This window comes from Carettochelys insculpta, chromosome 22 (assembly GCF_033958435.1).
Source record: "Carettochelys insculpta isolate YL-2023 chromosome 22, ASM3395843v1, whole genome shotgun sequence".
In the NCBI taxonomy this organism is placed as follows: Eukaryota; Metazoa; Chordata; order Testudines; family Carettochelyidae; genus Carettochelys; species Carettochelys insculpta.
The window spans coordinates 20,901,895-20,918,139 of NC_134158.1; the positions used below are offsets into that span (position 1 = coordinate 20,901,895).

Sequence of the window (16,245 nt, forward strand, 5' to 3'; positions counted from 1 at the left end):
TTTTTTTTTTTTATTTTGCTTTGGAAAAAAAATCACCTCGTTTACGTCACAGATAAAAAATAAATCGGAGCCCTCACACAGACAGGGGCTCCGGTGTCACAGTGACAGCTACGTTTCGAAAAAAACCACATGCACACGGAGGGATAGAATCCAGGGAGTCGTCGGCATGTGCACCCACCTCCTCCTGCCAGCCCTCCCAGCAGTCCTTGTGCCCTGCTTTCCTTTCACAAAACGTTTGCTTTGGGGATATCCTGTGGAGGGGAGTTCCACGGGTCCCAGCACAGAAGGGAGGGGGAACTGACCCAGGGAAACCCCTGAAAGCTCTGACTCACTTCTCTTTGTCTTCAGTTAGTTAATGAACCATTTGCTTTGGGAGTGTCAAGTGGGAGGAGTTCCGCAGGTTAACAGGGAAGGCTGATCTGGTGAATTAAATCAGGGACTCTGGCTCCAGCCCTTTCTGAGGCAGGCGTCTTGTCAATCCTGTCTCAGGTCATTTAACTACTGAAGGATTTGTGCCCCTTGTTACAGTGGTTTACTTCAGAACAGTGCAGCCTAGTGGACAGACCACTGGAGAGGGACTCCGGAGACCCAGATTTTAGTTCCAGCATTGGTTTGCTGGCTAGCATTGGGCAAGTCATTTCCCCTCTCTGTTCCTCTACAGTTTTTCCATCTGTAAAATGGGAAGAGTGATACTGACCACCCGCCCAGTGCTCTGAGACCTACAGATGATAAAATCGAGGGATTATTAACAGCTTGTGGCAGGGAGTTCCACAAGTTAATATACTTCCTAAAAGCAGGTGCTGCTCGGCACCCAAAGTTGCCTGGGATCATGCAAAAGAAAATTCCTGTCTCACTCTCATCCCCCTCAGCCCCTCCAGTTCTCCCCAGCTGTTCAAAGCCTGCCTAGTCCCTCAGTGGGTTGCCCCTCCCCAGCACTCCTGATCTGCCCCCAGGCGTGGAAAGCCCATCTTAGCCAGGAGGGCCAGAAATCTTCATAAATGGATAAAGGGGGAGGAACCTATAGGGGAGGGGCAGGGGTGGCAAGACGGGTGTGCGGGAAAGAGGACCTAATCTGAATCATTGCATGGGGGGCTGTCTGCCCCCCAAGAGGCTACCAACACCCCCTCCCCCACGACACATGAAGCCAGTGTCCGCAGCACACGCCACCTTCCCAGCCGCGACTGAGCCTCCAACCTTCAGCACCCAGGGACGGCCCCCTCCTCCCTGAGCTCCAGGAGGAGCTCCCCCAGCTGGCTGCGCTAGTAAGGCTGTTATCCGCTCTACGCACGACAGCAGGGCGCGCCCCCTGTGCCCGCTTCCGAGCAGCCAAGGCTCCACCTAACACAAGGCGCCGCAGACTCCAGGGCAGGTTGAACAGCAGGGACAGATGGACAGACAGCTGCGACCGGGAGCCGGGGTGGGGGCAGCGAAGCGGGAGAACACGGAGAGCGGGGGCACGGCTCAGGCGTTCTTTAGAATCTTCTTGGCCCGGGTGTTGGCTTCCTGGATGCGATCCTCGTTGACGGTGACCTGCAGGGAGGGGCGGGAGCAGGGGGAGAAGATCACACAGCATCCTCTGCCCTGGTCTGCCAGGAGGGGACAGGGGAACACGGGACCACTGCTCTCTGCCAGGAGCTGCAAACACACCTGCAGGGGCCTAAGAGCTTAGCTAGCCAGCAGACCGGGCCACCCGCCCATGCTGGGCCTGATGGGGCAGATCTACCCCTCGCTGGGTGTCCCTCTGCCCTGCCCCTAATCTGCAGCCTCAGCTGATCACTGGCCAGTCCATTTCCTTTTGTGCCAGTGCCTTGCACCTTCCCAGCATCTCCTCTCTGGAGGGGCTCTAGGCAGCCCTCGGCTCCCTCCCGGCTCAGGCTGTTTTGCTGGGCTCAGCTCCTCCCATCTCCCCTCAAGGAAGCAACTCTCCATTTCCTGCAGTCCCCTGGCAGCTTCTCTCTGCACTTGCCATGGCTTGAGTCCAAGGAGGGCTGGCTCCTTCAGCCAACAGCAGTAGCTGGGCTGTTATCCAGCGGCTGGAGCAGCCTCTAGAGGTGGACACAGCACACCCCCTGCTGAGTCAGCCTGCCGGGAGCACACACAGCTTCCTTGGGGAGTGGCAGGCCCGCCAACGGGAGTGGGAGCAGCAAAGAGTCAACTGCCCAGGGGCCCGGCGTGACTTCAGCTCCCCTGGGCAGAGGGTGGTGCCCAATCCCACCAAGGCAGCGAGAGCTGCAAGCAGGTGGCTGCGGGCAGTGAACCGAGCTGTGGGGGTTCTCAGCCGGGGACCTTAATGCGGCATGAACTGCAGAAACTGGCATGCAGCATCTAATGGGCCTTGAGGCTCCTTTGTTATCCCCTGTAGGTGGCACCTGGGATCTCACCCAAAGGCTCAGTCTTCAGGGCCACCTGTTGGGAGAAGCGGGGGTGGCTGCTGGTGGGGAGGTGGGGGCAGGACCACTGATTGAGAGGAAAGGGAATGGCCATTGGTGGGGGGGCATGGCTGCTGGTGAGGATTTGGGGGTGTGGCTGCTGGTAGAGCGTGGGGGTGTGGCCACCAATGGGGATACTGGGGCATGGCTGCTGGTTGGGAGGTGAGGGCGAGGTCACCAGAGAGGAGGTGGGGATGTGGCCACTGGTAGGGAGGCAGAGGTATGGCTGCTAGTAGGGAGGTGGGGGCGCAGCTGCCTGCAAGGGGGCCTGAGCTCTGGTTGGAAGGAGGGGGCGTGGCCACTGATAGGGAGTGGGCGTGGCTGCCTGCAAGGGGGCGTGGCCTCTCGTTGGAAAGCAGGGGGCGTGGCCACTGATAGGGAGTGGGGCGTGGCTGCCTGCAAGGGGGCGTGGCCTCTCGTTGGAAAGCAGGGGGCGTGGCCACTGATAGGGAGTGGGGCGTGGCTGCCTTCAGGCAGGTGGGGGCGTGGCCACTCCATGCTCACCTTCTCCATGATCTTCTCCACCTGCTTGTTCTGGATGTCGATCTCGTTCCCCACGTCCAGGGCCATGCTCCGCAGGTTGCCCAGGATGCTGCCCACCTGCACCAGGTTCTCCTCCATCTCGTCCTCCCGCGCGTCATTCGTTATTCTGGAAGAAGCCCCAAGGGGGTGAGCAGCCTGCTGGGACAAGCGCCTCGGACCCCACCTGCGAACAGCACCCACCTCTCTGCCGCCCGGGCTGAGGGAGTCGCTCCCGCTGTGAGGGGGCAGCAGTAGGCTGTTATCCTCTGCAGGCAGGCAGAGGGTGGGCCCCACCACGCGCGCCCACCTCTCTTTTTCAAGCCCCTCTCCCTGCAGCACAGTACCCCCTGGGGGGGCATAAAGGCCAGCGCCAACTGTGAGGGGGCAGCATCCCATATGCAGCCCCTCCCCCCGCAGGGCTGTCTCTAGAGGCATAAACCTGGGGTGGGGGGGTCAGACCTGGAGGTCCCCCCCAGGTACAAATAACCAAAGGGGTGTGGGGTTCCCCCCAGTTGAGGGTGCCCCTTTCTGACCCACCCACCTACCTGTGGATGTAGCCACCACTCATGATCATCTGCTCCCTTTCGTCCGCCACCCGCGAGGGCTGCGTGGAGACCACCCCGTCCTGGGTGTTGCCCCAGATGGCCTTGTAAGCCTCGCTGGCCTTGATGTTCTTCAGCCTCAGTGAAACAGGGAGAGGGGGAGCCAATGGGAAACTGGCCCCAGGGTCTGACCCCAACCAGGGCAGCCAGGTTTTCCCAAGTTCAGCTGATGTCTGACCCCCCCAGCACTGCCCCCAAGCCCAGCTGGGTCTGACCCCCCAGCACTGCCCCCAAGCCCAGCTGGGTCTGACCCCACAGTGCTGCCCCCCAGCCCACCTGGGGTCTGACCCCCCCAGCGCAGCCCCCAAACCCAGCTGGGTCTGACCCCACAGCGCTGCCCCCAAACCCAGCTGGGTCTGACCCCCCAGCGCTGCCCCCAAACCCAGCTGGGTCTGACCCCACAGTGCTGCCCCCAAACCCAGCTGGGGTCTGACCTCCCAGCACCGCCCTCAAACCCAGCTGGGGGTCTGACCCCACCCCAGTGCCGCCGCACACCCGCCAGTGCCCTGCAATAAAGGGACATGGGGAGGCTGTGCTGTCACGAGGGGATGTGACCGGCCAGCTGGTGGTGATGGGCAGGGGCAGGAGTTGGTCATGCGTTGTCTCCCCTGCCCAGCAGGGGACAGGGAGTCTCCTACTTAGTGCAGGGGCAGACACAGAGGCCACAGCACTTGGCCATGTCTGTCAGGTTCTTCTCCGCCTCCTTCATGTCCTGGTTGATCTGGTCCAGCCCCTCGTCGATACGGTCCAGCTGTTCTGGAAAGGGGAGAGCGACCGGGGCAGATGAGGGCATAGGGCTGGGGGTGTCTGTGGGGCAGGGTGTTGGGGGCAGATGAGGGCATAGGGCTGGGGTGTCTGTGGGGCAGGGTGTTGGGGGCAGATGAGGGCATAGGGCTGGGGGTGTCTGTGGGGCAGGGTGTTGGGGGCAGATGAGGGCATAGGGCTGGGGGTGTCTGTGGGGCAGGGTGTTGGGGGCAGATGAGGGCGTAGGGCTGGGGTGTCTGTGGGGCAGGGTGTTGGGGGCAGATGAGGGCGTAGGGCTGGGGTGTCTGTGGGGCAGGGTGTTGGGGGCAGATGGGGGCGTAGGGCTGGGCGTGTCTGTGGGGCACGGTGTTGGGGGCAGATGAGGGCGTAGGGCTGGGGGTGTCTGTGGGGCAGGGCGTTGGGGACAGATGAAGGTGTAGGTCTGGGGATATCTGTGGGGCAGGGTGTTGGGGGCAGATGGGGGCGTAGGGCTGGGGGTGTCTTTGGGGCAGGGTGTTGGCGGCAGATGAAGGTGTAGGACTGGGGGTGTCTGTGGGGCAGGGTGTTGGGGGAAGATGAAGGTGTAGGACTGGGGGTGTCTGTGGGGCAGGGTGTTGGTGGCAGATGAAGGTATAGGTCTGGGGATATCTGTGGGGCAGATGAGGACGTAGTATTTCGGAGACTGGGGGAGGCCCAAGTGATGGGTCAGGCTGTGGGCTGACAATAGACTGAGGCTTCATGTGCCCCCTTTAGGCGGAGCCTGGGGCTGTCTCAGGAGGCATGAACTCGGGATGGGGTACTGGGGGCGTTGGGGGCACCAGGGGGGTTCTGGTCTTGGGGTTCTCCCCCCCCAGTACAACTTACCTACGGGGTTTGGGGGTTGCTCCTCTCAGGTGAGAATAACAGTGGGCTGCCCAGAGTTCAGTGCTGTGAGCTTCCCCAGAGCAGTGCCCTGGCCAAGGCCAGCGTTCCGCCCCTTCCCAAGGACTCACCCTGCCCGTGCCCATGGGAGCTGGGAGCCACACAGCCAAAGGCTGGATCTGGGGCCAGAAGGGTCTCAGGAGTGGGGGTCCATTGAGGATGTAGCCTGTATCTGGCAAAACTCAGGGGGTGTGGGGGAGATCCCGCCTCAAACTGGAGCTGGTGCTGATCCGGGGGGCGTGGGGGTAGGAAGGACAGGACTGGGGCAGAGGCTGGTTGTGTCTGCCACACTCTGGTTCTGTCCTGCTTCGTCCCTGCCTCCCCCTGCCCAGCCCAGTCCATTCCTCACCTCCCTGTTCGTCCAGCATCACCAAGGTGCGGATCCCAGCGTCTTTGCTCTGTGGGTGGAGAGGAGGTGAGGAAGAGGGGTTAGCAAACCCTGGCCACCTGCTGCCCAGCCAGGCCAACCTCAGAACAGTGTTCTGATGCCAGAAGCTGCGAGCTTCCCACAGCAGTGCCCTGCCAGGAACACCAGTGTGGCGAGCTTCCCACAGCAGTGCCCTGCCAGGAACACCAGTGTGGTGAGCTTCCCGCAGCAGTGCCCTGACCAGCCTGTCCTGTCCGGACTCCTGATTTCTAGCCTCGGAGGGCAAAGGCCTTTGTCATCTGCTGCTACACAGGTTTGTATTAAAGGGGGTGCCAAGGGACATCCCCCGCCCACCACCCTGGGACCTTTCCTCAGCTCTTACCTCTTCCACCATTTGCAGCATCCTCCGGGTGCTCTCCAGAGACTGCAGGGAGAACAGAGAACAGGGCATTAGAGCAAGAAGCTCAGCCCAGCTCTCCAGCAGCACAAAGCATGCGCCCCTGCTGAGAAGCTCAACACTGGGCATGGGATGAGCAACTAAAGAGCAGCTAACGCTGGGGTACGGGGCCCTGATCTCAGTCTGTGTGTCTGGGGGCCCCCGGCCCAACGGGGCCCTGATCTCAGTCACTGTGTGTCTGGGGTGCCCGGTCCAAGGGGGCCCTGATCTTGGTCACTGTGTGTCTGGGGGCGCCCGGCCCAATGGGGCCCTGATCTCGGTCACTGTGTGTCTGGGGTGCCTGGTCCAAGGGGGCCCTGATCTCGGTCACTGTGTGTCTGGGGTGCCCGGTCCAAGGGGGCCCTGATCTCGGTCACTATGCGTCTGGGGGCGTCCGGCCCGACGGGGCCCTGATCTCGGTCTCTGTGTGTGCAGCACCTGCCTTGGTCATGGGCAACCCCCTAAATCCCTCAGCTCCCGTCCTGGCCACCTGCTGCCCTTCATGTGCCCTGGGGAGGATTGAGTTCACCACCTGCTAGGCGGGGCCCACAGTTGTGGCTGAAAGGGGAGTAAGATCTGCAGGTGCCAACTGCTTTCAATGACCTTTTGGTGGCTGCCTCGTTCCCTGCTCCCCTGGTCTGGGAGCACAGTCCCCAGTCCCCAGTTCTGGGGTTGCCACTTCTCCAGCTAGGATAACCCCCCTCGCCCAGTCACCATCGGGGCGGGGATTGGGATTCTGCCCCCATCTGCCTGGGCCTGGCTCCATCTTGCCCCTGTCCCACTAGGTGGGAGCATTTGTCTGGAGGTGGGGTGAGGGGGCTGGGAGTCAGGACTCCTACGTTCTCCCCCAGCTGCAGGCGGGAAATGGGAGCTCGTGGTTAGAGCAAGGCAGGCTGGGGAGGACTGCTGCATTCTATCCCCAGCTCTAGGAGTGGGGGCTCATGGGTTAGAGCAAAGCAGGCTGGGAGTCAGGACTCCTGGGTTCTCACCCCAGCTGTGGGAGGGGAGTGGGAGCTAGCAGTAAGAACAGCCAGGCTGGAGTCAGGTCTCTGCCACCGATTTGCAGCACGGCCTTGTCCAAGTCACTGCCTTTGTCAGTGCCTCCGTTTCCGCAGTGGGGTGGTCACACACCCACCCCGGCGCCAGCTGCCCTGGGATGCTAGAACCAGCCCTGGTGCCCTAGTTCCTGCTCACCTCGTCCGTGACCTGATCCACACGGCGCTGCATCTCCTGCGACTCGGGCCCCACTGGGCCGTTGGCTGCCATCCTGCAGGCTCCCCGGCGGAGGGCACGCACCCTTAGGAACGCACAGCTCACAGGCTCAGGCTATGGCCTCTCCCCGATCACCTGCACAGGACAATGGAAACCAGCCCCCACTCACCTCTCGAGGCCTGAAAGCGGCAGGCACAGACTGTGTTTTCCAACCCAGCCTAGGGGATTTAGACACACTGCTCATGTTGCAGGTGTCTCAATCCCTGAGGCGGTGGGACCACTCTGCCCCAGGGGGTCTCGCTTCCCCTCTGTTGGTGGGAGAGCTCAACACAGGATCCAGGGCAAGAAAGGACCAGGCGATGAAACCGGACATAACACCAGGAAACTGTTTCACAGGCGGCCGTGACCTGCAGAACTCATTAACGCATCCAGTCCACCCTGCTCCAGTGCTGGCCACGTACAGAGAGAGTGGCGCCTGCTATAGCCTTGATCAGTTAAGCAGGAGCTTTCAGCTCAGACAGGAGAGCTGAGTAAACTGAGGCATGGAGCAATGCAGGGACGGCTCCATCATCGCCTCAGGAGTCCAGATCAGAGCTCGGGGACGACTCCGGATCTCCTGCGTCTCGACGGTTGCCTGTTCTGTTTCTCACGGCCCCCTCCTCCCCCCCGCCAAAGCAGACCCCACAGCCCTGGATCCTGCTGCCCTGGCAGGGGTCAGAACCCCAGTCGCCTGCCCACTCAAGGCCAGATCGGTCTCTGCCGGCCTCATGTTGTGCCAAGAAGCTCAGCTGTTGCTGCTCCTCTGCTCATGTATGGAGGGAGATTTGCCAGGGATCCTACACGCGTTTGCTCACACATCCCCTTGCCTGGGCTGGCGGTGGGGGGGCCCGTGACAGCCTATTTTTAACATGCCTCCCTGGGAGGGGGCGTGTGTGGAGGGGGCCGAGGCAGGAGGAGCTGAGCGAGCGCAGCCCCTCGCCGCTCACAGCTGCCACAAGGGAGCCACCTGGCTGGCTCTTGGCCTGGTGCCGGCTTCGGCGCAGGGAGAGGGAGAGGAGGTGGGAGGCAATGACAAGGGCTGGGTCCCCCGACGGGATTATTAGCCAGGCGCTGGGGCCGGGTCGCACGGAGCGGGGGCAGCGCCTGGAGAAAGATGTTCTCAGACCTGCCCTCACTGCCCCGGCTGCAAGCAAATGACGGGACGTGGGTGCATTTAGCACTTCCTTCCCAGACAGGGCTGAGCCAAGCCTGGCGCTAGGGGGCGCTGTGCTGCGGGGGGGGTGGGGATGCAGTAGGGGGCGCTCTCCCGTGAAGTCAGTGCTGCACTAGGGGGCGCTGTGCTACAGGGAGGGGGCTGGGAGCTCAGTAGGGGGCACTCTCCCATGAAGTCAGTGCTGCACTAGGGGGCGCTGTGCTACAGGGAGGGGGCTGGGGGGTCAGTAGGGGGCACTCTCCCATGAAGTCAGTGCTGCACTAGGGGGCGCTGTGCTACAGGGAGGGGGCTGGGGGGTCAGTAGGGGGCACTCTCCCGTGAAGTCAGTGCTGCACTAGGGGGCGCTGTGCTACAGGGAGGGGGCTGGGAGCTCAGTAGGGGGCACTCTCCCATGAAGTCAGTGCTGCACTAGGGGGCGCTGTGCTACAGGGAGGGGGCTGGGGGGTCAGTAGGGGGCACTCTCCCCGGAAGTTGGTGCTGTCCCCAAGGGGGCACTAGGGGGCTCTGTGCTGCAGGGAGGAGGCTGGGGGCTCAGTAGGGGGCGCTCTGCCCTGGCAGTCGGTGCTGGCTGCAAGGGGGCACTAGGAGGCGCCGTGCTACAGGAAGTGGGGATGGAAGCTCGGTAGCGGGAGCTGTCTTCGGAGTCAGCACCTGCTGCAGTGCTGCCCTAGGGGGCTGTGCCACAGGGTGCAGGGTTGGGGGGCTCAGTGGGGGCAGTGCCAGAGGGAATGGGGTGGGGGCTCATTAGGGGGTGCTGACCCTTGGCAGTCAGTGCTTGCCCCAGGAGGGCACTGGGGGTGCTGGGCCACAGGGAGGGGGCTGTGGACTCGTGGGGCAGAGAGCAGGGGCCTTGACAGTCAGTGTTGGCCGTTAGGGGGCACTGTGCTGCAGGAAGGAGGATGGGGGCTCAGTAGGGGGCTCTGTCTCCTCAGTCACTGCCAGTGGCAGTGCAGCACTGGGGGGCACTGTGCCCAGGGAGTGGGGTGGGGGAGCACAGCAGGGACCCCTTGGTTCTGTTCCCCACTTTGGCAGGGAGTTTAACCCTTCAAGCAGGCAAGAAGGAAAGGCAGGCCGCCCAGGGTCTCATCCCGGTGCTGGGAGGGGAGTGGTGCCTATGGGTTACAGCTGCAAAGAGAGGGGGGTCTGAAATGGACTTATGACAACTGCTTTCTATTCCTGGCTCTGCCACTGACTTGCTCCATGCCCTATCAGGCAAGTCACTGCCTTTTCTGGTGCCTCAGTTTCCCCACCCAGAAAACAGGTCCCTAGAGGAGGGGCAGGAGAGGCTGAAATGCTGAGAGAGAATCTGAGGGTTCAGGGACAAGCGCAGTTGTCTCAGGGTTGTAAGCTGCCACTGCCTGTCCCAGAGCATCCGGGCTCCTTCCCCGCCACAACAGCAACAGCCGCATCACCAACCCCAGGGCGTGACAGCCAGGCCTCAGCTTCCAGCCATGACTCAGCTACCTGATGTGCTGTCTGCTCTCTGGGGGCCTGAGCTGGAGCGCCCCTCAGCTGGCTGATTCATAATAACCTCCCGCCCTGGTCTGTGTGAGGTGGGAAGGGAGGGATCTGCAGCCGGGGGTTGATTAACCCTTGATGAGACTCTCACTTTCACCCAATCCGTAGATCCACCGGATCTACCCCCAGGATCCACACACACACCCCCACAAGCAGTGTGGGTGGTGAGCACAGCCCTCCCTCGGCTCCCACTGCAAGCCAGGATCTAGCCCTACACAGCATCTGGGATCCCTTCCACCATCACTAGTAATGGGGCTATGCCCCCACCCTACCCCACAGCTGGCATGTGGAGGGGAGCAGGGAGCATCTGCTGAGTCCATTTTACCCACAGCCAAATGGAAATCTGCCTTCTTTGCAGGTGGCCACATTTAGGGTTTGATCCTGTTGGGTGCCAAGTACCTCCTGCATAGTGCTGAGAGCCCTCCCCCCGCCCCCACTCTTGCTGAAATCCACAAGAGCCACAGGGTCTGGAATCTCAGGGCAGAAATGGCTAGGAGACAGCATCCCCTCAATTTCTTTTCCTTCTATGGGCAGAATAAATTTTGTGATATGCACCGAGGCATAGGCCGATGTGCACCACCAAATAGAAACACACCCTGCCAGCTGGGGGTGCTCTGCTAACCCGCTGGGCACCACCAGCATCTTTCCTGGGCAGCTGCCCAAACGCTCAGCTTACCGGGAACCCTGAAAGGGGGACTGCAAAGGGGCAGTTTTAGGAGGGCTTGGAGCTCAGTTTAGCTCCTTCCACAATCCAAAGGCTTCAAATGATAGAAGCAGCCTCACTGTGCAGTGGTTCTCCCAGCAGGGGGCACTGTGGGGAGCAGGGCAGGAGCTCCCATCTACCCCGGCCCCAGTCTCTCCGCGCAGGGAGAAGAGGGAGGCATACCAGCTCATGTTTATAGATAAGCAAGGGCGAGGGCGGCTTGGAATTAGTACTCCCCTACTGATTCACTCGGGGACCTTGGGCAAGTCCCTCCCCCACTCTGTGCCTCAGTTTCCCCCGTAACCTGGGGAGTATAGCACTGAACCAAATCCTGGGTAGTGCTGGGAGGGAGCAAATTGTTCCTGTCCTCAGCGGTCCTTGGATGAGTGACTCAAGGGGAAGGCACTGAGTCACTGTAGTTCTAAACTTCCCTGTGCCTTAATGCCCACCAAACACAGTCATGCCATGACTCAGCAACCAGCGACCAGGGATCTCCCAACTCTGTGGAGAGGTTTCTGAATCTTCTGGGAGGGATCATTATCTCCATTTTACAGGGTGGGCCACTGAGGCACAGGGGGACAGTCACAACCAGCAGGTAGCAGTGCCAAGAATAAAACCCAGGAGTCTTGAGTTCCAGCCCCGTCCCTGCCCTGTCTCACACACCAACCTCCCCCTGCTCAGAGTTAAGGAAAGAACCCAGGAGTCCTGGGTCCCAGTCTCCTGTTCTAACCAGTTGATCTTACTCCCGTAGAACCCAGCAGTTCTGACTACCAGTCTCTCCAGACCACTCCAACCACTAGACTAGAGAATTCTTACTCAAACCTGCTAACTGAGGGAACCACCCTTGAAATCCAGCTGGGCTGCCCTGTGTTTGGCTAGACCATGCTGTGAGGCACCTAGGATCCCCATACAACATTTGGACACAGGAGCAGGGCTCAGGACTCCTAGGAGCTGGTTCCAGCTCTGCCACTGATTCACTGCACAACCCTGGGCAAGTTACCCCCTCTCTGAGTTTCATCTCCCAGCCCCACCGGCAGATTCCCAGATGGCAACATGGATACATTTCACCCATAGCCAGATGGAAAGCTGGGTGGTCACATTGCAGGTGGTCCCATATAGGGTTTGATCTTGTTGGATGTCAAGTTCCCCTGACAGCCAAGTGCCTTCTGTGTGGTGCTCAGATCTCCTGCATGCCTGCTGAAATCAACATGCATCAGGCTGGCTTGGCAGCAATGCAGAGAGCCGAGGAGGCGGGTGCTGGTCCACAGTGGGATTGGGAGCTGGGGCAGCCGGAGTTACTATCTCATGCGGCTGGAGCCCCTCAGAAAATGAGCCTCCCAGGCATTGCGCTGTGTCCCGAAAGCTGAACATTTGAAACTGCTCAGACTGGCACTTCCCAACATGCCAATGTGGGAACTTCGAAATGAGCCAGTGGAACAGATTTGCTCTTGTCAAAACACGACGGTGCCAATGGAAATTAGGAAACGTGAAAGATCTAAATTATAATACAGTATAACGGGATCGTCTTTTCGTTCTGTGGCTGTACTGCACCTGGCACAGTGGGGACCGAGTCCAATATGGGCAGAGCCGGTCTTAGGAGCCGGCGAGCCGGGCGTTTGCCCAGGGCTGCCACTTGCAAGGGGCCTCCAAAAAGCCAGTCTGGCATGTTGGGCTCGGCTGCAGTCTTGGCAGCCAGCTTTCCCCCACGTCGCGTGAGCCCAGGGGGGCACTACGCGCTGGGAGGGCCCCCACTCTGCTGCCAGCACTCCCGGGATGGTCCTCACCGCACTGGCTGCACTCTGCTCCTGGGCAGGTGCTCCACTCCCAGGTGGATCCCGCCACACTGCGCGCTCCAGGATCAGGCTGGCTGCTGGGTGCAGAGCTGGGGCAGAGCGCTGGTCTTGGGGTTATTATGGGGCTGCCATTTTCAAGGGGCTGCTGAAATTTTCCTGGGGTTGCCAATTGGCTAGGACTGGCCCTGAATATGGGGGATGCCCAGATGCTACTGTAATATACCTAGTAACAATACAAAGGTAGGTATTACCATAAAGCAACCGATAGCAACACAAATGTGCAGCCCCTCGCACTGCGGGGTAGGTCCTAATCCGGGGTTATGGGAATAGACCAGGCAAAGTGAGGTCCTACTGCAGCCTGTTGGCATTTCTCTTCCACCAACAGGTGGGAAGGCTTCAGAGCTGACACCTGGGTGCCTGGTGCATTATTGCAGATGGGCGCAGACCCCCAGGTCCCTGCCCATTACCCCTCCCCATGGAGCCCCTCCCCACCACCCAACTAGTAAGAGTTGTGCCAGGCTGACCCCACTTTGCCACAAGCCATCCATCTTCCACTGAGTGGAGATTCCAGACTAGTCCCCTCCCGGATCCAATACCTGCTGCCCTTGGCATCCCCATGGAGCCGAAGGGCTGGCGGGGAGTGGGGAGGAGGTGGTTGGAAAGCCCCAGCAATAATCCAGATGGGAGCCTGAGGCTGGGAGGGGCTGGAGACGGAGGGTGACCGAGGAGACGCCCTGTCCCCTCCTCCCTTCAGGGAGCCTAAGACTGCTCCGCCCCACAGACCCCCGCCTCCGCCGTCTGGAATCTGGGCTCCAACCACCCCCCCACCGCCTCAGTTTCTTTCTCACTCTCTGGATTCCCCCTCTTCAGGGACCCCCCCCCCCCGCCCAGGCCCCCCTCCAATACCCAACCCCCACCTCTAGTTCTCTCCAACCCAGACCCTCCTTTTGCCATCCTCCTACCCAGACCTCCTTCAGAAACTCTCCATCCCCTGTCCAGACCCCCTCCTACTGCCCCATCCACCCTCCCTTCTACAGACCCCCCATCGCCAGGGCCAGGGGATCCCCACCCCCACCCCTACAGCCCCAGAGGAGTGGCTCTTTCCCCTTGTACCTGTTGTTTGTTCAGTCCCAGGATCCCTGTTCTGCTTCTAAGTCGCAACAGCTCGGCTGGGGCGGGTGGGGGGATTGGCCCCACCTCTATGGGGCCCCCATTGGACAACTGTGCGGATTGGCAGCTCAGGGTGCTCTCCCATTGGCTGCCAGGAAAAGGGGGGCGGGATAGGGTGGGTTAAGATCCTGAGGCTGGTACCCTCCCACCCACCTGAGGATGCTGTTACCAGGGGCAACCTCCAGCCTCTGACGTTAGCTGGGGAGCAGTGAGGATGGAGATGGCGACTGGGCACAGTAGCCTGGGTGACATACCTGGCATCTTGGCACACTAACCTGGGTGTCTTGGCATGGTAACCTGGGCAACCTGGTCATTATAGTTACCTGATTAACCTGGCATGGTAACCTAGGCAACTCCCCTGGGCAGCTTGGTACTGCAGGCTGGGCAATTCATCATGGTAACCCAGCATGTTAACAGACAACCTGGGCACTGTAGTGAGCTGGCCTGGATACCAGGGCATCTTTGTAATCTGAGCAACCTAGCCTGCTGGCAATCTGGCCTGCACGCATGGGAACCTGCTGAGCAGCCTGCCAATGGCAGGACATCCAGCCTTGATCAGGCCCATTAAATCCCCCAGCCTGTGGCCCTAAGGAGGAAGAGAGTCCTGGCATGAGTGCCAGCAGATCCTGCTGCGGCCGCTCCTAAGAACGAAACGGTCCTTGGCTGCAAGCTGCCTTACTGTGGATAATCCAATAGGAGATGGATTCCACCGGGGTGGCCTGTGGCACTAGCTACCAGGCTGACCCATGTGTTTGGCTGGGTGGTGCCTTTCTCCAGCTATAGGATGATGGGACCCTTTGCAACAGGGCCTTAGGCCAAGCAATGTACACAGCATGGCTGCCAGGACTCCTGGGTTCTTCTCCCAGCTTTGTTAGTAGGGTCTATTGGTGAGGCAGGTGGGCAGGGAGTCAGGACTGTTGGGTTCTGCCCTGAGCATCGGAAGAAAAGAGAAGTCTAGTGGTCACAGCTGATTGTTAGGTAGCAGGATGCCTGGGTTTCTTGCTCAGCATGGGGGCCTAGTGATTAGAGCAGTGGGAGCTGGGACTTCTGGATTCCACAGTGAGCTGGGGGTGGGGTTGGAGGCTGGAAGCCAGGGGCTCTTGGCCAGGAAGAGGTAGGGTGAGGTGCTGTCGTGTGATGTGCCCCAGGCTGTGGGTAGGAAAATCTCAGCCCTCTCCTCCCCAAGGCGTGACACTCTCATGGGGATGCCCACTGAACCGTAAACAACCCCACATGCTGCAGGTGTGACCCAAGCAGGTCCACATGCCCCAGCCTGCCAGCTCTGATGGGGCCAGGCCACTGCCCGAACTGGTTCCTCCAAGGCTGGGTGTGCTGAGGTTATTCAGTTCACAGTTCCCTGCAGAGTCAGTTTATGCCTAAAGCCAACTGCACCTGCTCCGGAGAGTTGGGGGAAGAAGAGGGAGCTGGCAACAGCCCAAGGGATTCTCGTGCTGCTGCTGAAGAACAGTTGGAGGTAGACTGTAGTTTCACCTTTATAAGCACTGTACCGTTCAGCTCATTCTCACCCTGCCCTGGAACGATACTTGGTGTGTTATGGTAACAGCAAGCTGAGCCACAGATGTCTCGCCCCACGGGGCCCTATTCATGCATCTTTATTGCTCTTCAGTATGTTAGGAGACCCAGTCACAAGCCACCTCTCCATTGCGCCAGGGGCTGTACATTTATATTGCTAGTAGGCGTATTATAGTAGCACCAGTCCCAAGTCAGACCCCATTTGAACCAGGTGCTGGACAAACTCAGAACACAAACGATGGACATTGCACCAATGAGCAGACCGCCTGAGTAATAAATGATGTCAATTTTACAGATGGGGAAACTGAGGCACACAAGCAAGCAGCATGTTGTAATAGCAACTCAAGGCCACCGTAGCATGCCCAGCGCAAGAGCTGGGATTTGAGGCAAGTCTGCCACCAGGGAAAAAGGAATAAAATCCAGATCTCTCAGGTACTAGTCTGTCCCTCTAGCCACTAGGCAACACTGCCTCAGGGGACTATCTCCTGCTCTCTCACCCTCTTGTGACCTAGCACCTTCTCTCCTCACTGCCCATGAAGAATTTTCCAGGTGTTTTCCCAAACCTCCCCCCACAAAGACTCACCCAACCACCACCAAGAAGCCATCAGCTCTGGGGCGGAAGGTGATGGCTGGTCCACATCCGGTATTGCACACAGGCAAGGATGCTAAGCAGTTTCACCAGTTGGCAGGGCAGAGATGGGCAGGTGACTGAGGCAGGTGACAACATGTAGGAACTAGAGCAAAATCTCAGAGTACCGGGGTGAGACTCTGACTTCCGTTAACACCAGCAGATTGTAAATTCTATGCTCATGTGGCCGCCCAGCAGAGATTCAAATGGCGCCCGGCTGATTGGCAGAGCGCCCACAGCTGGGTTTTGTATTTCTAAGGGTGGTGCACATTTTCACATGCCTCAGTGCACATAAAAGTTATTCCACAGGGATGGAAAAGATGAGACGGAACATCGGTTTGCGTCAGTTTAAGGGGGTGCAAACCCTTGGAGGACCACCTGGAGCTAGAATGGAGGTGAGGTGAGTGTAAAATTAGGCCCATTTATTTATTTTGGCACTGACCTTTTGCTGCTA

At 59.9% G+C, this 16,245-nt stretch overlaps 1 protein-coding gene across 1 annotated transcript; it reads right to left on the bottom strand.

Annotated features, from left to right (window-relative positions):
* Positions 1–42: 42 nt before the first annotated feature.
* LOC142024442 (synaptosomal-associated protein 25-like) lies at positions 43–7,323 on the bottom strand. Its single transcript, XM_075016447.1, has 7 exons — positions 7,216–7,323; positions 5,968–6,009; positions 5,568–5,616; positions 4,192–4,309; positions 3,497–3,631; positions 2,934–3,078; positions 43–1,530 (listed from the first exon to the last, which is right to left on the bottom strand). Exons 1-7 carry the CDS (start codon positions 7,285–7,287, stop codon positions 1,462–1,464), a joined length of 630 nt encoding a protein of 209 aa, XP_074872548.1. The 5' UTR covers positions 7,288–7,323; the 3' UTR covers positions 43–1,461.
* Positions 7,324–16,245: the final 8,922 nt, after the last annotated feature.